Genomic DNA, 24,267 nt, shown 5'->3' with positions numbered 1-24,267 from the left:
TACAAAAATGCCCCCCAAAATGTATACAAATAAAAAGTAATTTGATTTAAATGCAATGTGATTTCTTACTTTTTCTTTTGCTTCCTACATAAAATAACATTATTTTTTTCAGAAAACATGTTGCAAAAATCTGGCATCAGACTACCAAAGGTACAATTTCAAACTATTTGGGAAGGAAAATATCAATGACAAAATATGTAAATGATTTCTATTAGATATTAAACACACCTAAGAATAAAATACTATGGCAACCCCCTTCAAGAAATTGTATCCATCCTTTTGATAATGTCTCAAAATTTTCAATCAAACAAAATTAAAATGTTATATCCCATGTTGTAAATTTTTCTATTCCTACATTAGATGGTGGTACAGGCATCTTGTCATATAACAGAATCTTTCTTAGGCAAACATGGCTTATAAATTCTGTATCTTACAGATATTAAATGATTATATACAAATATGCTTTAGAGAACAGACTACCATGCAATGGAAAATTCTCCATGATTCTTTAAAGTTCAGCAGAAAGTACCTTGTATTTTTGCCTGAGTTCTTCAGTATCTTCCTTCTCCACTTCCAAGACCCGCCTCCTTTCTGTGGCATCTTCAGCATAATCAAGCTGTCAAAGCAGAGACAAATCAAATCATTGGCCATTAAAACTCAGTGAGCAGGAAATAATAATAAATAATAACATATCTTATATCAACAGTCCACTTCATCTGCAAGATAAATTAAAAAGTACTGTACAATGTACAAAACTACTCATGCTAAAAATCTCTAAAGGAGACATTTTATTTCAAGAAAGTTTGATCTATTTTGGAGCCCAAAAAGAGGACCAACTTTCTTTGGACCAGAAATCCTTTTTGCCCCCCAAAGAAAAATTGTGCAAAGTAAATACCCACCCACTGCCAATTAAAAATATAGACTCTTTTTTTTCTATGACTATGTGAAAAAATTCTTTTCTCTCACACTGAAATATATTTTCAAGACATGTGCAACAATAGAAAGCATAGGCAGAAGAGTAGACTCCAAAACCACCATCACCATGGTATTCTACCCAATCTTTTTTAAAGTTTACCAACAACTTTAATCAACATGTTTTAAGAAAACAATCTTGTGATTTGATAAACTTCTTGTACCTTCCTTTTAAGCATTTCTATGTACAGTGATACCTTGTCTTACAAACTTAATTGGTTCCGGGATGAGGTTCTTAAGGTGAAACGTTTGTAAGATGAAACAATGTTTCCCATAGGAATCAATGGAAAAGCGATTAATGCGTGCAAGCCCAAAATTCACCCCTTTTGCCAGCCAAAGCACCTGCTTTTGCGCTGCTGGGATTCCCCTGAAGCTCCCCTCCATGGGAAACCCCACCTCCAGACTTCCATGTTTTTGTGATGCTGCAGGGGAATCCCAGCAGGGCAAAAACGGACGCTTCGCTGGCAACGGAAGTCCGGAGGTGGGGTTTCCCAGAGAAGGGAGCATCAGTGAAATCACAGCATCGCAAAAACACTGAAGTCCTCGAAACCCCACCTCCGGACCACTGTGTTTTTGCGATGCTGGGATTTCACTGAGGCTCCCTTCGCTGGGAAACCCCACCTCCGGACTTCCGTTGCCAGCAAAGCGTCCGTTTTTGCGCTGCTGGGATTCCCCTGCTGGGATTCCCCTGCAGCATCACAAAAACATGGAAGTCTGGAGGTGGGGTTTCCCATGGAGGGTAACCCCAGCAGTGCAAAAACGGGTGCTTCACCGGCAACGGAAGTCCGGAGGCGGGGCATCCCAGCGGCAGCGGTGAGTTTGTAAGGTGAAAATAGTTTGTAAGAAGAGGCAAAAAAATCTTAAACCCTGGGTTTGTATCTTGAAAAGTTTGTATGACGAGGCGTTTGTAAGATGAGGTATCACTGTATTTAAAAAACATAGTGTTGAACAAATTATTCAGAGAGGAGTTGAAGTGTCAAAATTCCATGTCCATACTGTTGTTAAGTGAATTTGGCTTTTCCATTGATTTTGCTTGCCCAAAAATGACCACATGACCCCAAGCTTTGCAACCATCATAAATATGAACCAGCTGCTAAGCATCTGAATTTTCATCATATGTTCATGAGGATTCTGCAATGGTCATAAGTGTGCAAAAGGTTCATGTCCATTTTTTTAGTGATATTGAAACTTTACAGTCACTAAACAAACTGTTGTAAATCAAAGACTACCTGCATTGAGATACCATGAAGAAATCTTTGCACAGGTAACGTGAACCCTTACAGAGAACACAATCTTTTGATCAGTAGTTCAGAGGCTCTTTCTTCATGAAATGTTCTTCCAAATGTTTTGCAGTCTATTTAAAAAGCTCTACCATTATGTATGGATATAGGAGCTCCAATTTTCACATTATTTATGTTACAAGTAATTTAGTAGATTCTTTAAAATGTGCATCTATTACAGACTGTGCCAAATCTCTGTTGGTTAGATAAAAACAGAGATTCTTTGTGTGGAAATTAGAATAACTCTCTTCTGACCTTATACTATGATATCTGGTTCCATATCTGAAAAAACAGAAAGTACTGTTCCAGTGTATCTAATAAATAAAACCCGTGGGATTCTTTAGGCATTAAGTTACATATACAGTATTACTTCTGAGTGTGCCTTGATAATAGTGAGCTGAGAAAATTTGTTCTTGGAAAAACAACCACCACCACCCACTAACTGAAGATTATTCTACATTTATTTATATTATATCGGAGCACTATTATTTCTTTGATCAAAAGATCCTTCCCCACTGAAGCCCTCTATGTGCATTGGATTATAACACTCATAATTCTTGGGGTTGGATGATGAAAATTGTAATCCAGAAGCACATCAGTTCAAGAAACATTTAGATCCAATGATTTATTATTTTAAACATATGTACAGATTTTAATTTTGCCTGATACAAAATGTTTATTGCAGGGGCCACTTACCTCCATTTCCATCCGCCCCATGCCCATGACATCATATTTGACAACGATCGGGATGGGATCTGTTCTACCTGCAAGGGAATCAGACCTATCAGTTGAGTGAATAGGACAGAATAATAATCCTGTGGTAAGTCACTTTGTACACATTGGTTTGGGGTTGGTTAGAGATCTTGGCTTTGGAGTGCAGAGACCAGAAAGCTACAGAGAACCAAACACAAGCCATTCTCACAGCTTACAATCATAAGTCTATATATCTTGATTGCCAGACCTAGCCTTATTTTCTTTTTATTGCCTCTAGCTTTCGGCCCAAATATTTTAGCAAGTTAATACTAAAATTAATGACTTTTTTACATTAGATCAAAAAATTTGAGGGATGGAAAAAAATGTGTTCTGTCAGATCATAGGACACAGATTACCAATGTCCATCAACACCCATTTAACATGCAATTATTTCAGAGTTTTTGAAGATTAACCTTGGTGTTAAAACTTTGCTAGATTCAAAATGGGCTCTTTGGATTCTGCCATATCCTTTCCTTATAAGCTGTGAAAAGGACTAGTTGCGAAGAAAACTGACTTTGAACTAATCAAACTATGCTGAAGATTCCATATGTATTTTAATTCACTCATAACCAGCCAAACAAAGCAAAATGGGGCAGACGAGCACTTCGACTATCACAGCCTTTGGGGTGTTTATTTTTACATCACAACATGCGCTGTGAGTTGTGATGTAAGGGCACTGGTAAAAAGGAATTACTTACCTTATCTGGTGCATACCTTGAGTGAAAAAACAAAATATTTACTTCCCTCATTATCAAACTTGGGGGGATTGGTGTTAACAATATTCCTCTCATTCAAAAACACATAGATTATACCCTTGGGCCAAAAGATGTCCAAGCTTGAATTGTGCGGAAATAAGGAAACCGAACTTCATGTGGCATAACAGATAATATTTTTAAGTACTTGAATATTTGCATTTCTAAAAAAGATTGATAGCTTTTTTTTTGACAGTTAGATTAACCTAACTGACAAGATTGAATGCGGAAAATCTGAGTTAATGTCTCGCTATTGTCAGAGGACTTATTAGCTTTGTTTATATTTCTTAATTATAAAACAGGAATTATAATTCCTCACAATATTTAACATGTGGTTTAAATAAAGTTTTGCCCTTAATGTGCTATTAAAATAGAAGCAAACCAATCCCCAATGTAAATTTAATTTGGGAATACATTTCAACATTTTCCAGGTTGAACAACTCTTCCACTAGAGAGAAATTTCTGCTGTATCTCAAATTTAGAAACCTGGGTAGGGTGATCAGATTTGTAAATACTAGTCATCTGTGAAAAAGCATTTTAAGTACAATTTTTATTTATATATGTGGGTGTGTGTACACACACACACACATTTTCAGTAAGAAGGATAAGGGATGAAGGGGATTTATGCCCAATTGCATACAAAACGATGACTGCAGTTTTGAGCAAAAGAACCACATTCATAATACTGTATTTTAAATTATATACTTTTCTTTTAATTTTTACATGTCTATCGGAGTGACATTTGTTCTATCCAAATGAATATGAAGATTCCCTTATAATATAAAGAATACATCAGTACTTTTGCTTCCTAAGGCAGTCATTGTTTTCATTTTCAATTATCTACTGAATTGTCATAGTAACTACTAACAATCAGTATATGCTGGGAAAGTGGGGGGAGATCAAGTTTGGACAGTATTAGAGATTTGGCATTTGAAGTGAATCTCCACAAATTTTTGGCAGTTCTAACACAAACATCCCTTTTGAGCATTAAACCCTTAATGAACAAGGATCAGACACAAAAGAGTGCATGAAGAAATGGAAAGGAAAAAAAGGGAAACGAAAAGACCAAGCAGAAAAGATGAAGGCTACAACAGAGAAAAGTAAGCCTAACATATTTGGTGCTCTGATGACAAAAAAGAAGTAAATTCAGTCTGAAAATTAAAAATTACCACTAAGTTTACCATCACCACAACAAGTCCCGGATCATTATGCTGTAAAAAAGAAACACCATTTGTTAGGCAGAAAGTGTCAAGGGGCAGAAAAAGGCCCTATGCAGTAGGCAAGGGATATAGGGGAGGGGGAGAAATCAGACTGACACTAGGATTTCCACCCATCCCATGCCACCTTTTTTCTGGAAATAGTGTGTGTGGAGTAACACTAATTTATTTTCAAGATACATTCAGCATATAACTGATACTGAACATTAATGCTAAGAGTTTTAATAAACACAGTACTTATATTTTTTTTTCAGATTAAATTAGTTAGGCTATTTTGTAGTGTAACAAATGCTAAGAAATAGCTTTTTTTGGAATGTTCCCCAAACTTCTGATAATCTCATCCACATAGTAAACAACATTAAATTGTTGGAAGCAAACACTGAACCACATGCGAGGAAAATTAAGATTCTTTTACATAGAGTATGTATGTATGAATGTATGAAATTTATATTCTGCTTGTCTCTCCAATAAGGTAATAACTCTGGTGTCTTAAAAATTAGTAAGCTGATGAGAAAATACAACAGAACTTTCTCCCAACTGCCAGTGTACTATACTGTGTTTTTCCTGAGAGCCCTCACCTAAACCAGTAGTAATTCAACTCTAAAATATATTCATTACTTCAAGAAATTGACCAAAGGATCCAGTAATATGAATAAAATTTAATCTTCCAATGTTTTACAATGTTTCCAAACACTGGAAGCTTGAATTTTAAAATGGCCAAGAGATTAGTAGTTAAATATTGGGCAAGTGATACAAAGGGACGGAGTAATTATTCTTACCCCCTTATCAACATCCTTTCTCCATCTGTGTCAAATATAAGTAACTATTCTAAATGGATCTATTACTATAATTCTAATTAACAACTTTCAAAAAAATAACTTAGTTTCTGATATTGAATATTACAAAAAATTAAGGAACGTAAACAAAACTATAACATAATACATTTATTGTGGTCCTTGTGTATCCTTTATCCCATTCTCTAATTATCAGTATTGTTCTTTATCATTCAAAATATAAAATATTCAGAGTCATGATTACAGGCTATACAAAATTATTTTGAAATAAATTATACGAATATTATTTATTTGTATTAAATATGCCATTTTTGGTCAAGAGCCATGAGATTTCAATGTAGTAACAGAATGTAAAAAAAGGCTAATAGAGAATAAAATGGGAGCAATTAAAAATAAGGCAGAGTTGATATTGAGCAATGGCAACCCAAGCCAAGAGAATACATTTCTGTTATACCTCTAGCAGGGAATAAACATCTAGATGAAGTTTCTGACCAATTTAGCAGAACCAAGGCAGCTTTGTTCAATATATATACCAATTTAGCTTTACTTTAGAATGAAATTTATCATATCCCATGATGGGAAAACCCATTTAGATATTTTTACATGAAAGTATTTCAGAAGTAACTTGAAAGAAGTAACCAATCCTTGAAATTGAGCAGTATCTGACTGAGTATTTGTTTCTGCAACCCAACAAGACAAACATAGACTTCAGAGAATAACCAAAACTGCAACAAATATATAATAGTATATATACAAACACACACACTGCCAAACTGCCTTCCATTGAGGATCTGTACACTACCTGAGCCAAAATGAGGGCCCTGAAAATATTTACTGACCCTGGACATAAATTTGTTTCAACTCCTAACTTTAAAATGATACTATAGAGAACTGCACACCAAGATAACTAGACACAATATTTTTTTCCCCAAACGCCATTGCTCTGCTAAACAAATAATTCCCTCACCACTGTCAAACTATTCACTAAGGCTTCATTACCATTACTATTAGTCTTCTCATCGTTGCTTTCACCCATCTCCTCCTACTTATTACTGTATAACTGTAATTATTATTTTTATCCTTACAATTTATATTTATATTGATTGTTTCCTGATTGCTTATTTGTACGACATTGAACTGTTGTACTTTATGATTCTTGAGAAATGTACCTTGTCTGTTTATATACACTGAGCACATATACACCAAAGACGAATTGCTAGTGTGTCCAATCACACTTGGCCAATAAAGAATTCTATTCTATTCTAGCATTATTTCCATAGGAGCAGCATTCTCTTCTAGCAATAGATCCAAATATATTTCAAAGACAGTGTATATGTAGAAATTGTAGAATGTTAATCTGAGTGTGAACAAATTATATTCAACAATAGCCAGACTTTCCTTGCTTGTCAAGGATTAAAACCTATTAAATTAATTTGTGTAAATGTCATGACTGTAATTTGATCATCCAAGTAAGAAACCCACATCCAAAAACATTTTGAAAACAGTGCTATTATGTCTTTTAAAAGGTTGAAAAATCCATTGCTGGAAATTAAAGCAATTTTTATCTTAACTAAATTTTATTTTAGGGAGCTAGAGTTTATAGCTTATTTCTCTGAGTCACTCTCTCTGTTTTTCTTTGTTTAAGCTACTCACTGTTAATGGCTAATCACTGTTAGGTTTGCTCTGCAATTCTCTGCATGCTCTGTTTTATAGTCATGTATTATAGCTAAAATGTGTTTAGTTTCATATTTTTATTTACCGATTATGACAAAGACAACTGGTAAACAAGATTACGTATTTGGTAATATTTGGATTGTTATTCTGACTTATTATCTGTATGACTTTAGACTGTTTATATAAACATGCTATTTCTCAAAGTAAACTAATTCACGTTAGTGTATCTGTGGGTGGCTGAGTAGTTATTCACAACTAACCTCAATCTAAACACTTCTGTGTGTGCACAACCCTGGTAAACAAGAATTACTCCTCATACATTAACAGTTATTAACTAAAGTAATAAAGTAAGTTTTCGGAACAATTCTGCAGATTGGTTTTGTTGCTGCATAGTTATCTTTAAGCTCCATTCAATGCTCATTAACAATTTACAGTAATTTACAAAATAAATTTTTACCTGTAAGAAACTTAAATAAATGTGACAAAATTACTGCACCATAGGAATACTGTCAAAATAATTTACTTGGACTTCAGTAGGACATTTGATAAAGTAGATTACAACCTTTACTAGAAGAAGTAGAAAAAATTGAGTTGGGCAGATAGATTTGTAACTGGCCGACCAACCACACTCAACATGTAATCCTCAATGGAACTGCATCTACATGGAGGGAAGAATGTAGTGGAGTACCCCAAGGCTCTGTTTTAGGCTCAGTACCCTTCCACATCTTCACCAATGACTTGGTTATGAGGGAAGTCATCAAATTTGCAGATGACATCAAACTGGCATGAATAGCCAATATTCCAGAAGATAGGCGCAAAATACAGAAGGATCTGTTCAAGCTTGAACATTGGGAGCTACAGTATCTAACAAAATGAAATTCAATGGTGAAAAAAGTAAGGTTCTACATTTAGGCAAGAAAAACCAAAATGCATGGGTACAGTATATGTAGTAACTGTGAGAGGGATCTTGGAGTCCTAGTGGACAATCATTTAAATATGAGCCAGCAGTGCGCATCAGCTGCCAAAAAAGCTAACACAGTTCTAGGCTGCATTAACAGAAGGATAGAACCAAGATCATGCGAAGTGTTAAAACCACTTTATAAGGCCTTGGTAAGGCCACACTTGGAATGCATTCAGTTTTGGTTGCCACGATGCAAAAAGGATGTTGAGACTCTAGAACAGCAGTCCCCAAACTACAGCCCACAGGCCGCATGCGGCCCACTGAGCCCATTTATCCGGCCCGTGGGTGAGTGACAGAAGCTCAGGATGCATCTGCATCCTGTGCTCCTGGCCAGTGTTTCCTCTAAGGCACATGGACACGCCGCCGCACACGCAAAAACAACCCCCTGTGCAGCCTTTTCCAAGGCTGTGCAAAGGAGCTGGGCATTGGAGTTGGGTTCAGGGAGCGACAAGGAAAGTGTGGAGACCGATGAAGGTTTTTCTTGTTTTGAATGTCGTGCGTGTGCGCGGTCCCCATTCCACTGCCAGCCCTCCGGGGGAGGGGCGGGGAGGCCACAACTGAGAGGCTCAGCACCGGCCCATCTACGGCGGGCAGGGGTGGCCACGGCTCCCTTTCCTTCTCCCACCACTTGTGTCTACCGCCGGTGCCTCCCGCCAAGCCAGCGGCCATCGCTGCGGGTTCCTTGGGTGGGAGCTGCCACTTTCCTCTGGGCAAACTAGCCAGGCGGCCGTAGAAAGTGCAGAGATTATTGCCGCCACCTCTGCCTCCACTCAGGGAGCCACCGTGGTTGCCCTGCCTTTTCCTCTCACTCAGCTCAACCACGGTGGCTCCCTGAGTGGAGACAGAGGCGGCGGCAATAATCTCTGCACTTTCTACGGCCATCTGGCTGGGCTGCCTGGAGGGAAGTGGCAGTTGCTGCCCAAGGAACCTGCGGTGCCTGCCGTCGGTAGACACAGGTGGTGGGAGAAGGAAAGGGAGCTGCGGCCGCCCCCACCCACCACAGATGGGCTGCTGCCAAGCCTCCCCAACCACCCCAGGCAGGCTGGCAGAACAAGAAAAAGCTTTGCCAGCCTCCGCACTTTTCTTGTCACTCCCCGACACAAGAAGTGGGAGGAGAAGAGGGAGCAGCAGCTGCTCCCGCCGCCGAGCCTCCCGGTTGCGGGTGCTAGGAGAGATTCTCACCCTCCCCCCCAGGCGCATGGCGGGCTGGCAATGGGAGCGTTCGCCCCAGTGCCACCAATGGAGCGACTGAGCATGCTCTTCTTCCTCTGGGTCGGCGCCGCCTCGGAAGCAGGTGAGAGAGGCACCGCAGGTGCCCACCACCAACGGAGAGATAGAGAGAGAGAGAAGAAAGGAAGAAAGAGAAAATGAGAGAAATCGAGCGAGCGAGCAAGAGAAAGCAACAGATAGAGATAGACAGCGAGAGAGAAAGAAAGAAAGAGAGAGGGAGAGAGAAAGAAAGAGAAAGGGAGAGAAAGAAATCAAGAGAGAGAGAGAGAGATATAAATTTTTTGCTAGTTTTTTTTGGCTAAACTTTAAAAAAAAATTCTTTCAAGATACATTCAAACAATACAGTGTACCATCTAATTTTCCATGAACAAAATGCGGTATTTTGTTAGTAACTAATATCTATCATCAAAAAAGTTGCAAAAGTTTTTTTTCTAATGTTGTCATCCAGGTACATACTTTTCTTTTAATTAAATTCCCTCCTTAATGTTCCTTCAAAAAGTACACCAATTATATTTCTAACTTATTAATCATTATGCCAAAGTGTTCCTTCTTTCTTTATACATTTTTCAATAAACCAAGAAAACCTTGTATAGCCAATCAGATGTTAACAAAGGAAAATTAAAAACAAAACATAAACATATATGAATTTCAGACTTCTTCCCCCCTCTAAATAGTATGTTCCCATTTTGTTTTTTACTTTAAAATAAGGTATGTGCAGTGTGCATAGGGATTTTTTATAGTCCTGCCCTCCAATAGTCTGAGGGACAGTGAACTGGCCCCCTGTGTAAAAGGTTTGGGGACCCCTGCTCTAAAAAGAGTACAGAGAAGAGCAACAAAGAGGATTAGGAGATTGGTGGTTAAAACATATGAAGAATGGTTGCAGGAACTGGGTAGGGTAGAACAAGAAGCAATGGATGGAAACTATAAGGAGAGAAGTAACTTAGAACTAAGGAGAATTTTTTTCCTAACAGTTAGAACAATTAACCAGTAGAACAGCTTGCCTTCAGAAATTGTGAATGCTCTAACACTGGAAGTTTTTAAGATGTTGGATAATTATTTGTCTGAAGTGATATAGGGTTTCCTGCCTGGGCAGGGGTTTGGACTAAAAACCTCTAAGGTCCCTTCCAACTCTATAATTCTAAAGGTGCAGACTTGCCACCAGAAGTTGTGGGTGTGCCATCATTGGAGGTTTTTTCAAGAAGAGATTGGATAGCCATTTGTTTTTAATAGTTTAGGGTCTCCTGCTTGAGCAAAGGGTCAGGTTAGAAGACCCCCAAGGTCCTTTCCAACCCTACTGTTCTAAATACAACAAATTATTAGAGAATTAAGTAGTGTATCAACTAAATAAAAAGCATCAAATGAATTTTAAAACTACCTTTAAAGTAGTAGTTAGGAAAGTATTAGAATATGTCTGAAATAGCACTTAAGTTATTTGTATGTTTTTTTCCTGATTATAAAAATGCTCTTAACGAAAAATAAATAAATTTCCATTGCCGCAGAGTTTCAAACAATTTAATCTACAGTTCTATTTATGTTGTTAGCAAACACTAGCAAAATGGAATACATTATCCATATATTGATGTCTGCAGTGCTATCATTACTGTTCTCTAAACCAAATGAAAAAGCTAACAATTGTGTAAATTATGGATTTCAATTTAAGGTTAGAAAAACAAAAAACAATCTTTCCACAAAGAACTCTTGAAAAAAAAACGTCTGGGAAATTCTTCAGAATGATATGATATTAAAAGTGCCACAATGGGATGAAGGAAAGGAAATAAAGAACATTTTCTTCTTTAACATTAATCTTTGCTACGGTCAGCAAAGATTAATTAATTAATTAATTAATTAATTAACGTAAAGGAATCAATAATGTACCTAGGGTATGTGTGATAAGTAGAGTCAAGCAAGCAACATTACTGCCTTTTAGTGCAACATTAGTGACTTTAAAAGAAAAAATAAATAAATCCACAGACAAGATGCAAAATTTGCAAAACTCACATTTCAGTTTAATATGGATTTTTTGAATTTCCATCTTTTCCATATGAGATTATTTTACACGTAACATTTAAAATTTTAGACTACCATATAAATTGATCTGATTATCTGAATTCACACACAAATGTACATTATTACTTCCCCCCAACCCCTCAAGACCAGGACAAGAACTTTAAATTACTGTACATAACACAGTGTTAAAAAATACCAGACTATAGATGTTACACCAGGGTCCCCAAACTTGGCAAGTTTAAGACTTATGGATTTCAACTCCAAGAATTCTCCAGTCAGAATAGCTAGCTGGAGAATTCTGGGAGTTCAAGTCCACAAGTCATAAGTTTGCTAAATTTGATGACCTCTGAGCTACACTCAAAGGATCAGTTGCATAATCTCCTGTATACAAGAAAGGGGGAAGAAGAGTAAAGAAATAGACTGCAGTACACTCAAATGCCCACATTCCTGTTTGGCAATCCAATAATCACGCTATTGAAATCTCTTAACAGAATACTTGCTAATTCTAATTCAATGATAATGTAAAAAAAATGATTTGGCCAAATTAAAGGTCTCCTAGATGTTACATAACCTAAGGGCTTGTCCATATTCATATCCACATATGTTATGCATTCTAAAACATTGTGTCCTCAAGTCTATTTTTAAAATGTCAATATAACAGCATCTGGCCAATTCTGAAATATCAAAAAGGCAAGAGATGAATGGATAATATTTCCATTTCTTCTGCTATCTTACATTTGCCCAATCCTGCTTCTAAGGAGCTGAGCTATATTTATTTTATTTTATTTATTTTATTTATTAGATTTCTATGCTGCCCTTCTCTGCAGATTCAGGGCGGCTCATAGCAGAGTAAATACAAGTTTAAGTTTAAGTTTAATCAGATTTGTATGCCGCCCCTCTCCGCAGACTCGGGGCGGCTCACAGCAACAGCAACACAATGTACAACAAATCCAATATTTAAATTAATTTTAAAAACCCCACAAGTTAAAACCAATCATACACACTAGCGTACCATACATAAATTTTATAAGCCTAGGGAGAAGGAACATGTCAATTCCCCCATGCCTGACAACAGAGGTGGGTTTTAAGGAGCTTACGAAAGACTAGGAGGGTGGGGGCAACTCTGATATCTGGGGGGAGTTGGTTCCAAAGGGTCGGGGCCGCCACAGAGAAGGCTCTTCCCCTAGGCCCCGCCAACCGACATTGTTTAGTTGATGGGACCCGGAGAAGGCCAACTCTGTGGGACCTAACTGGTCGCTGGGATTCGTGCGGCAGAAGGCGGTCCCGGAGATATTCTGGTCCAATGCCATGAAGGGCTTTATAGGTCATAACCAACACTTTGAATTGTGACCGGAAACTGATCGGCAACCAGTGCAGACTGCGGAGTGTTGGTGTGACATGGGCGAATTTAGGAACGCCCATGATAGCTCTCGCAGCTGCATTCTGCACGATCTGAAGTTTCCGAACACTTTTCAAAGGTAGCCCCATGTAGAGAGCATTACAGTAGTCGAGCCTCGAGGTGATGAGGGCAATGAATAAGATATAATCTAAACTCCGGGTTCATTAAAAAACAATCATCTACATTCATCCCATATACATTCCAATCATTGGCCGAACTAGGTGTAACACTCAACGGCTCCAAGCCTGCCTGCAGAGGTAAGAGCCTTGCGGAAGGCCAGGAGGGTGGGGGCAGTACAAATCTCTGAAGGGAGTTGGTTCCAAAAGGACGGAGCCACCACAAAGAAGCCTCTTCCCCTAGGCCCCGCCAGATGACATATGCTGAAAGGTGACACATAATTTTGTATTAAGTCATCCACTAATTTTCACAGAAGCAAAAACAATAAAGAAAAATGGTTTAACTTTAACTTAAAACCACTCACTATTCTAACCTGAATTATAATAGTTATCATCTGTTAAATTCTTACGGTCTTCCTTATAAAATATTAGCACCAAACTCACCATCTATATTCTGTTTGCACCTGCAACAGCTCAGCCTTCAAAATTCTTTCACATATCTTGCTTGTCTGAACTTGTCTTAAGCTGTTTGGATTTTTTTCTGATAATAAAAAATGCCTTTAAAAAGAGAAGTTTTATTTTCTATTGCTTAAAAAACTACTAACAATCTAATCTACAATTCTATTTATGCTGTTAACAGTAGCAAAGTGAAATACACAATCCATAAATAGATGTCTGCAGCACTACCATTATTGCTAAGTAACAACCATTGTTAACATCTTTAGAAATAGCTATCTCCCCCTAAAAATGGTTCGATAATGCATGAAGTATTTGAAAGAGGATTGCCAGGGGACTGGCCAACTTCCTAAGTCTTGAACAGATTCAATGGGATATAACAGGACATATAATATAAATGATAAGGAAAAATGTAAGATAGATTAAAAACTCTTGATGGCCTGTGATTTACAGAAATTGGATTAATGTGCATATTAATCACATATATAGACCTAACTATTTAGAGAAACAAAATTTTAATGCTAATCTTTAATGCCAGGATTTCAAGCTGTAATTAGCAACATATCTATTTCCACTATCTTTTATAAAAATACTAATCCATAGCTTCAAATATGCATGCTTTATCTTATTTAATATAGAGGCAATTTTAACACAGCAAGAAGGCCTTTGATAATAGCCATAAGAAGGAAGTGGAAGAACAATCTAAAAACCCATTCATATCCTTTAGTGGCCGGATCAAGATGATATCCAGATGATCAGATAAGATTGGGGACATGGTAGTTCAGTGGCTAAAACCCTGAGCTTGTCGATCAAAAAGTCAGCAGTTTGAATCCCTAGCACTACGTAACGGGGTGAGCTCCTGTTATGTGTCCCAGGTTCTGTCAACCTAGCACATAAGAAATGCAAGTAGAAAAATAGGGAACACTGTTGGGAAAATAACAGTGCTCCCTGCGCCTTTAGCATTGAGTCAAGCTGACCACATGAACATAGAAAACGTCTTCAGACTGTGCTGGCCAACTGAGAAACGAAGATGAACACTGTTCCTAGAGCTGGAAATGACTAGCACACACGTGTGTGTGGGGGGAGGGACCTTTACCTTTTAAACAGGTAAATGCCAACTTCAAACATAGTTGCTCAGCCTGACCAAACTGCACCTCTCTGTCAATATTCTCAAAGAAAATAAAACATCTTGGTCCCCATTTGAGAAGAAAATGTTTCAACATCTAGTAACATCTGTACCAGTTGAAGATTGAATTTTCATTTAGTAGATGGATGAATCCAGGTAGAATGTTAATGCAGTGTACGCTAACTGATAAGCTACTTTACAACTCCTTTATACTGGATTCTCAGAATTATACTGTTATTTGGCATGATGTATGAATTAAATAGTATAATTTCACATAATCAAACAAGTAATATTGTGGTTTGGTCTAGTAAGTAAACTAATCCATTAGTTGTGTTTTAGATTATGTTACATCATGATTTAATAATACAAGCTAACATTAAGTCTACCCGATCTCCTATATATACTTCCATTGTTCTTAATTACAGTTATATTAATAGAGTAATCCATTCATCTTAATATGAAGGATATTAAAACCAGGATTCACCAAGATCTTTTTTATTAAACCTAAAGACATTGTCTGATTCTTAACAAGTATATTATCCTCTATCTGTAAAACTAACAAACTACAATTAATATAAAATATATATTATATAAAAACTGATTAAAGTTATAATTCTACTTAAAAAGAAACAATATATATAAATTCAAGATTTTATCCAAAACCAAATGTTTTCTTTCCATCATGACTATGGCTCAAAAATTTATTTTATTTATTTATTACTTAGATTTGTATGCCGCCCCTCTCCGAAGACTAAAAGAATAAGAAATTCTTTGTCATTATTCATTCCTTCTTTCATCCACCCATTTTCCATACATGATTCTGGGTATCTCACAATTAAAACAGAATAAAAAATAACCAGGATTAAAAACAAAGGACATAAAATAGCCCAAAAGACTCATCAACACTCAAACAAGCCATGACATGGGCTCAGCTCACATACCCCCACCCCACCAGACACAATAGCAAAGTCAAGTTTTAATGACCTGCAAAAAGTCAGGAGGCTCCAGTAAGTATAATTTCTAGGGGTATACTGGATGACTAGGAGTTTGAATCATTCTTACTATAGCAGTCTAATTCTTCAGGTGGATCAAGATCCTAGCATAAGGTTTCTGTTTAAATTTTTTAAAACAATTACTTTATTGAAGACTGGCGATCTCTTATTAACTCTTTGAACGGTACATGATAATTTCCTAATCAATAGATTTTTTAAATTCCATTTATTCAACAGAAAAAAACATTAGCTTCTGTTGTGGTAAAAAGGCAGGGGCAGGTAAAGGTTGATTAGAGCAGCAGTCCCCAAACTACGGCTCATTTATCTGGCCTGCGGGTGAGCGACAGGAGCACTGGATGCGGACGCATCCTGTGCTCCTGGTCACTGTTCCCTCTAGTCTGTGTGGTCGCACGGCAGCACAGGCAAAAAATAAACTGCGCAGGTTTTCCAAACCCCGCGCAGTAGAGCCAACGCTGTTTCTCCCACCCGACAACTTATCTATCGGCCGGGAGAAAACCCCATGGGCTGAGCTGCGCCTGGCTTCTCTGGCTGTGTCTGGGGACCACGCCCTGCCCACTCCTGACAATATTCTTCTCGACACTGGGAAGAAACTGGAAGCAAAAAACCCCTCCAGGAAACAAGAGGTTGGATGGCCTCGCCACCTGCGTGAAGAAGTGGCGCCCTGGGGAAAAAGCAGCGGGCATAGACTTGTGTCTACACCGGAGCTATCACCTTACCCTCTCTCCATATTTCCCGTAAGTTGACTTGCGGGGAGCCTAATTTTTTCAACTGAGAGAGAGACAGAGACGCCCTCCCTCAAGTTCATTCATCCTGCCTGCTTAGACTTTTTAATATTGGAATTGTTCGTTGAAACAATAAGTGATCACATTACATGGGTCTCAGCTATGTGTTAAATTGAAAAAGCTTTCTCACAGGATATTTTGTTGGGATAAAAAAAATCACCCTCATAAAAAAACACCTTATTTGGAGTCCTCTCATTTTTCAAGAATTCTCTCATTTTTTTAATACATTGGCTTTGTTAAAACGTTAAGCGTACTTTAAATACAGATTGATAATTTGGGCGTTCATGGCGGAGCCTCTCCCACCCCACGACTCCCCAAGGCGCATGGCAGGGCACAGAAGTTTTTGTGAGACAGAGGGAAAAGAGAGAGAGAGAAAGAAAGAAAAGAGAAAGAGAGGGAGGTAAAGAGAAGTGGAGAGGGAGGGCGGGCAGGAGGAAGGAAGAATGAAATGAATGGAGGGACAGAGGGAAGAAGGACTGCTTTGGGGGGGTGTAATTTTTTTAAAAAAATTTCTCTTAGCATACATTCAAACAACACAGTGTACCATCTAATATTCCATGAATAAAATGCAGTATTTTCTTAGTAACTAATATCAATCATCAAAAAAGTTGCCAAAGTTTTTTTCTAATTTTGTCATCCAGTTACATTCATTTTCTTTTAATTAAATTCCCTCCTTAATGTTCCTTCAAAAGGTACACCAATTATATTTCTAACTTATTAACCATTATGCCAAAGTGCTTCCTTCTTTCTTTATACTTTTTTCTATAAGCCAAGAAAACCTTGTATAGCCAATTAGATGTTAACAAAACAAAACATAAACATATGAATTTCAGACTTCTTCCCCCCCTCTAAATAGTACGTTCCCATTTTGTTTTTTACTTTAAAATAAGGTATGTGCAGTGTGCACAGAGATTTGTTCATAGTTTTTTTTTATAGTCCGGCCCTCCAACAGTCTGAGGGGCAGTGAACTGGCCCCCTATGTAAAATGTTTGGGGACCCCTGGATTAGAGGTAACAAGTATCTCTGTAATTAAGGTAGCCGATGTAACTGATTACCTTAAATGGACTACAATTCCAAAAGAGTTTTTAATCACTCTCAAACCAGTCAGTGCAATTATTTTATTCAAGTGCTAGTAATCAGCCGGACACCTATTTCTTTGATGCCTCAATTTTCAGGAGTTAAAACATAATGCCCAACTGATGGAAATGCAACATCATATGTCCTGAAAATAAGGCAAAGCCTGATTTTTGGGACGGGTGTAAATATATGTCCTCCCCCTAAAAATAAGTGGAAGCCCTTCCCTTCCCCATCAGCTAATGGTAGCTGGGCCCCTTAATCTCGATCCATGAATCAGCTGAGCTGATTGGGAACTGCCTCCCTGTTCTATATTTCCCCAGTGTTTTTGGTGCTCACCTGCCTCTTATCCATCCATCTATCCATCCACTCATCCACCCACCCATCAATCACTCTTGCCTGCAAACTTCCGCCCCACTCGCAAGAGAGCAACTGTCCAGCACCTCTTCCCACATAGTGCCCAGTGGACAGCCCCCTGGCTGGACAAAGTGCCACTCACCGATTGAGTGGCAAGAGGCTGGTTGGGCCAGCCACCATGTATTTTGAGGCAGAATGCCTCCCCACAGTGGCCACTCTGGAAGTGTGTTTCCCACTTTATGGTTCCAGCTCCATGCGGGGATGCATCTCTTTTCACTGCCTTTCTACCCTGGCTGCCAGGGCAGCAGCCCTCTTCTCCACTTCCAGCTGCGTTTCATGTCTTGCGGCCTGCCCCATCCATCCCCTGCCCCACCTGCCACCTCCAAATTGAGCCCCACCATGAGACGCACATATTACTGTAGTCTGGCAGCTCCATCATGTCTCTCGGCTAGTCTGGGCAGGGAAAAACCTTGCACAGTAAAGAAAAACTGAACTTGTGAGTTTTTCTTCACCATGCAAGGTGCTTCCCTACACAGACTAGCCGAGAGACACACTGGAACTATCAGTTTCCTGTAGGTTGCGTGTCATCGTACTACCTGTGGCACGCAGAGCCATATCTGAGGGCATGCGAGGCATTGCCCTGTGTTACCTCAAGCATGCATGCACATCCTGGCTTTCAGCTTCTTTTTGCTCTCCCCAGGAAAACCTCCCAAAGCCTGGAGATGGCAAAAAATGGCCCAACAGAAGTTTGTTTCTGAACTTCTAGTTGGGCCGTTTTTCACTCTTTCAAGGTTTCGAGGGGCTTTCCTGAACTCTGGACACAGCAAAAAATGGTGCAATGGGCCTGCCGGAAGTCTGGAGGTTTCAGTGACGCCTAGGGCATGCACAAAGGGGCAGTGTGGGGGTTGTGCGCATGGGTGGGAGGAGGGTATTGCATTATGGGTGTGGGCATGCGCGCTCACACTATAGTTCACACGCACAATCTTTTGGCACTTGAGACAAAAAAAGGTTAGATATCACTGCTCTAGAGAAACTCCTTGATTTCTGCCATGGCACGCATACAATTGGTTCGCCATCACTGTCCTAGAGTCTAACATTCTGGCTTCCATTTCATTTGGCAAGAGAATTGAACTTGAAATTGCTGTTCATACTATGGAACCTAGATACTTCTGACAAATCCTGAGTGAGCTGCTGCTGGTGATTTATTTATTTATTCGACTTCTATGCCGCCCAATTGCGAAGGACTCAGGTTGACATCCTTTCCACATCTATCCTTTGTCTTCCTTATGTCCTTGAATTTCTTCCTTGTCTCCTCCATCTGTTTGTTTGATTAGAAGGAGAGATAGGAGGAGGAAAGAGATGCAGAAATGAATAAGATTAAGTAACATGGGTTGGTATGGATAACTTTGTATCAGAGATGATGGCACCTTAAATTTAATCCTCTACATGGGTGCGTTAAGAATATTTCATAGCTGACCAATTTCTCAGGTCAAAACTCCCAATCTTGTATGTTCATAGAAAGAGAAAGCAGTGGTGTACTCTCTTGCTCGGATAAGTATGTCCATATGCTTTTGTACCTTTTCCCACAGGGACAAAATAACTGGAGATAAAATAGTTTGCATATCAGTATTCCCCGTAATGGTTCTCCTTCCCTTCTATAGATATATAATTGGGCTGCTCCTTCTCCTCACTGCATTCCTCAGAGTAGAAGTAGCAGAATTAAGCATGGCATCCAAGTCAATCAGAAACCACTGCTCATTCTTAAAGTTATGTGGGAAACAGTGCTTATCTGTGACGTCTGGGAGATCACTCTAAGGATTCTCCAGTTATACTTCTGTGCTTGGTGACTTATTTACCGTGTTTCCCCGAAAGTACGACAGTGTCTTACTTTCTTTTTATCCCCAAAAGCCCCACTATGTCTTACTTTCGGGGTATGTCTTATATTGGAAAAAAATTGTCGAATTTTTTGTTTTAACCATAAAATTAACATTTAGACGCGGTGACGTATGGAGGGGGGCGGCGCGGAAGTGGGCAGGAGGCGGCGCTCATTAAGATCAGAGGGAGGTGGCAGACGCGGCGACATATGGAGAGGGGGACGGCGCAGGCGTGGGCAGGAGGCGGCGCTCATTTGGATCAGACGGAGGCGGCAGACGTAGTGACGTATGGAGGGGGGGCCGCGTGGAAGTGGGCAGGAGGCGGCGCTCATTTGGATCAGACGGAGGCGGCAGACGCGGTGACGTATGGAGGGGGGCGGCGCTGAAGTGGGCAGGAGGCAGCGCTCATTAAGATCAGAGGGAGGTGGCAGACGCGGCGACGTATGGAGAGGGGGACGGTGCGGACGTGGGCAGGAGGTGGTGTGCAGCTAGATGAGAGGGAGGCGGCAATACCCCCGTGTTTCCCCGAAAGTAAGACATATGTCTTACTTTCGGGGTACGGCTTATATTAGCCGACCCCCCTGAAACCCCCGATACGTCTTACAATCGGGGGTGTCTTACTATCGGGGAAACAGGGTACTTCTCAGTTAATAGGTGAATGGGATTATCTCCCTTTTCCTAGTTATTGGTACTATAAGGCAGCATGCCAGAGGATTCAGCAATCCACATTACTTAAATGTCTTTACTACAATATATATACTGTACAAGCTACTCTCAGTGCTTCATGACTGTAACAAAGTCGGGATAAAGATAGCACTGTGAGATTTTCCTGTGATCTTGACTTATTTCTTCTCTATTCATGTTCTTTTCCAGAGGTAGAAACTGTGATCTAATAGAAGTAGACCACAAGTTATTGTTCTTTTTAAGAAGGTATAGCCAAAAACTGAAGGAGCCTTACTCTCAAAAATTTCTTTTTGATTCTGCTTTTCACTTAGAAGAATTCTCCTTCCAGTTGACTTCATCTTTCTGGTAGTAGATAATAGTATATTAATTATCCTAACATATGATTCATGGGACGCAGTCCGTTTCTACTCTCTAAGATGCAATTTCATAAATTACATTAATTATAAAGAATAAAGAATCTTCAAAAAAGTAGAGAATGGGACTAGGAGGTCAGCCATATTGATCTTAATTCTCAATATGATGAAATGATAGAAGGTGTGGAAGTTATAGGAATCTTGGGGGCGAGTGATCATGTAATATTGGGATTCAACATTATGCAAACACAAGCAATAGAACAAAGTCAAACTAGGGTCTTGGACTTTAAGAGAGCTGATTTCAATAAATTTAGAGACAGTTTGGGAAAGATTCTATGCGCAAGAATCCTCAAGGGAAAAACAACCCAGGAAGCTTGAGAAATTTTGAAAAATGAGATTATAAAAGCCCATGCTAGCACAATTCCAATGAAGAAGAAACATAACAGCTCTCAAAAGAAACCAGCATGGCTGCGGAAAGAACTCGCAGGTAAATTGAAAGACAAAAAAGGACAAATATAAAAACTGGAAAGAGGAGCACACAAGAATATCAGCAAATAGTCTGCAGCCTGCAAAGATGCCAGGAAAATCAGGAAAGCTAAGGCTCAAAATAAACTAAAGCTTGTGACAAAAGTAAAAAAATAACAAATAAACTACTTTCAACATGTAAAGAACAAGAATTGGTCCATGTAGTAGCAGAAAATGGTAAGAAAGTGACAAGCAACAGAGAGAAAGTTGAACTACTTAATTCATTTTTTGCATCTACCTTTATACAAAACGGGGGGTGGACAGGACAGTCCAACCTATTGTTAATCACCGTAAAAAAAGATTAGAAATAAAAGTTAAAAATAAGCAAGAAAACTGTAGGAGACCACCTATCTACCCTAGAAGAATCCAAATCACCAGGACAGGGGGGATTATAACCACGTTCTGAAGGAACTGCATACACATGAAGAGCCTCGGTGGTGCAGTGGTTAGAGTGAAGTATCGCAAGCTACTTCTGCTGATCACTGGCTGCCAGCAGTTTGGCAGATCGAATCTCAGTAGGCTCAAGGTTGACTCAGCCTTCCATCCTTCCAAGGTCAGTAAAATGAGGACTCAGATTGTTGGAGGCAATATGCTTATCCTCTGTAAATTGATTAAGAGAGGGCTGTAAAGTATTGTGAAACGGTATAGAAGTCTAAATGCTATTGCTATTGCTATGATCTCAGAACCACTGAACTTATCTTTCAAAGATCCTGGAACATCAGGGAACTATCCGAGTTGAGGTAGTTCCCATCTTCAAAATAGGAAAAATATTGATCCAGGAAACTACAGGCCTATCAGTCTGATATCAATAACTGAGAAGATTCTGGAAAAGATAATCAAGTAACAAAGCTGAGTACGCCCATAGGCAAATAAAGTCATAACCAAATGCCAACATGGATAAAATACATGATGTTAGACAAATTATACTGCATTCTTTAATGAAGGGACAGAATTGGAGGACCAGAGAAATGTTATGGATATAGTTTACTTGGATTCAGTTAAAGCATCTGACAAAGTAGACCACAACTTACTACTTGATAAGATAGAAAAATGTAGGTTAGACAGCATCGCCACCAGATGGATTTGTAATTGGCTTACACAACTGTACTCAACATGTAGTCTTCAATGGAACTGCATCTACATGGAGGGAAATATGCAGTGGAGTATCCCAAGGCCTTACACCTAGTACTTTTCAATATCTTAATCAATTACTTAAATGAGGAGATATATGGAGAACTCAGCAAATTTGCAGACAACATCAAGCTGGCAGGAATGGCACTTCCAACACTTCAGAAAATAGGATTAAGATAAAGAAGGATCTTGACAGACTTTTAAAAACATTTATTTATTTATGAAATTTATATAGCCAACTATTTGCCCATGGCATCTCAAGGCGGCTTACAAAATATCAAAACTACATTTTAAAAGTGTAAAACTAATAAAAATCAAATAAATTAATGTAATAAAATCATCCTCCACCCCAGTGATAGCCAATCACACAAGCCATTTAATGGGCTCCATCCCACACTGGGTTCCCCAGGTCCACTGACAGAACCAGTCTTCAGTGCTTTCCAAAAGAGAATTAGAATGGGGGTGGTTCTAATCTCTGGAGGAATGATATTCCAGAGGGAACCAACATGGAGAAGGCCCTTCTTCTGGGTCCTATCAGATGTATGTACCTCAGGGATGGGACCAACAGCATTCGCTGTCACACTGCTCTGATGCGTCAGTTAGTTGTGACCGGCAAGAGATAACCTGGTCCCAAGCTATTGACCATTATGCCTGATTTAACAAATGAATGTCAACAGTAAAAAAGTAAGATCTTGGCATTCTAGTGAATAATATGAGTCAGTAAAGCTCTGCAGCTGCCCAAAAAGCCAACATAATCCTAGACGTCATTGACAGAGGAATAGAATCAAGATTATGTGAAGGGTTAATAACACTTTATAGTTTCTCAAGGCCTGCAGCCTAGAACCAGCCTACAAGTAATTAGATCTGATCTGCGGAGCTGCCCTGGAAATAGTGAAGGATTGGCCTGAAGCGTCTCAGCCCAATGGGCTGATTGCATTCCGGCTTGGATGATGACCATCCAAGCCGGAATGCAATCAGCCTTAGATCTGCGAGGCCAGCTTGGAGCCAGCAAGGGACCATCCCCCTAGGCACATGCACAGGAAATGGCAAGTGGACATGAGGCGTAGTGTCTGTGGGGACCATCTTGCCCCACTGGCTGACTGCATTCGGAGTGCTACCCTTTCACTCAGGATGCCAGCACTCAATGTCTCCTGCCCAGGGGATGGGGCCAAAGCAGTGACCAAGGCGTTGGCTCTGGGGCAGTTGTGTGGGTCATATTTAAGACTGACTGCATTCATGCCCAGATGGCCATCACAAGTTGTAGATCAGCACATGATCGGACTGTGTCAGGCTGAGGTTACAGGCTGTTTCGCTGTTTCCAGGATGACCCCACAGACTAGGGATGAGTTTACCAGTGGCTTGGTAGTCCCAATAAGAGGAAAGCTTCATGGATTGTGAGGCCAGGTTCAAAAAGGAATAAGGGTGGGGGAGAAACTGGCAGTGCTTCCCTTTTACTGGAACAGCCTCTGCCCCCCATTGGGAAGCTTGTGCCCAGAGCCTGCCCTTGATACTCACGGGCTCCTACATCTTTGGAACCTACTATGTAGGAGTTCCATTCGCAAAGCTGGTCCAGGTTTCCTGGTCTGCAGGTGGAGGAAAGGCTGCCAGAGCCTTGCCCCATGCCCTACTCTAAGGTAGTGGCAGCCGACGAGGCCTGGCAAGGAGTGTCCATGAGCAAGACTGTGAACCATCGCATCTGGAGGCTGCCATTTGGCAGAGGTCAGCTTGGGGTGAGCT

At 39.6% G+C, this 24,267-nt stretch overlaps 1 protein-coding gene across 2 annotated transcripts in view; it reads right to left on the bottom strand.

Annotated features, from left to right (window-relative positions):
• GPATCH8 (G-patch domain containing 8) overlaps nucleotides 1-24,267 on the bottom strand; it is a 104,808-nt gene that overhangs the window by 17,728 nt on the left and 62,813 nt on the right. Inside the window, exons 2-4 of one of the 2 annotated variants that reach the window (XM_070727975.1) lie at nucleotides 4,927-4,968; nucleotides 2,949-3,016; nucleotides 530-616 (exon numbers count right to left, since the gene is read on the bottom strand). In XM_070727975.1, coding sequence (XP_070584076.1) covers nucleotides 530-616; nucleotides 2,949-2,975 — 114 coding nt within the window. In that variant the 5' untranslated portion in view covers nucleotides 2,976-3,016; nucleotides 4,927-4,968. The remainder of the gene's footprint in view (nucleotides 1-529; nucleotides 617-2,948; nucleotides 3,017-4,926; nucleotides 4,969-24,267) is intronic. The other variant, XM_070727974.1, reaches the window with a different exon arrangement.

The sequence above is a fragment of the Erythrolamprus reginae genome, chromosome Z (genome assembly GCF_031021105.1).
Source record: "Erythrolamprus reginae isolate rEryReg1 chromosome Z, rEryReg1.hap1, whole genome shotgun sequence".
Lineage (NCBI taxonomy): Eukaryota > Metazoa > Chordata > Lepidosauria > Squamata > Dipsadidae > Erythrolamprus > Erythrolamprus reginae.
The sequence above is the reverse complement of the archived record's forward strand: the minus strand, read 5'-3'. Positions and strand labels throughout refer to the sequence as shown.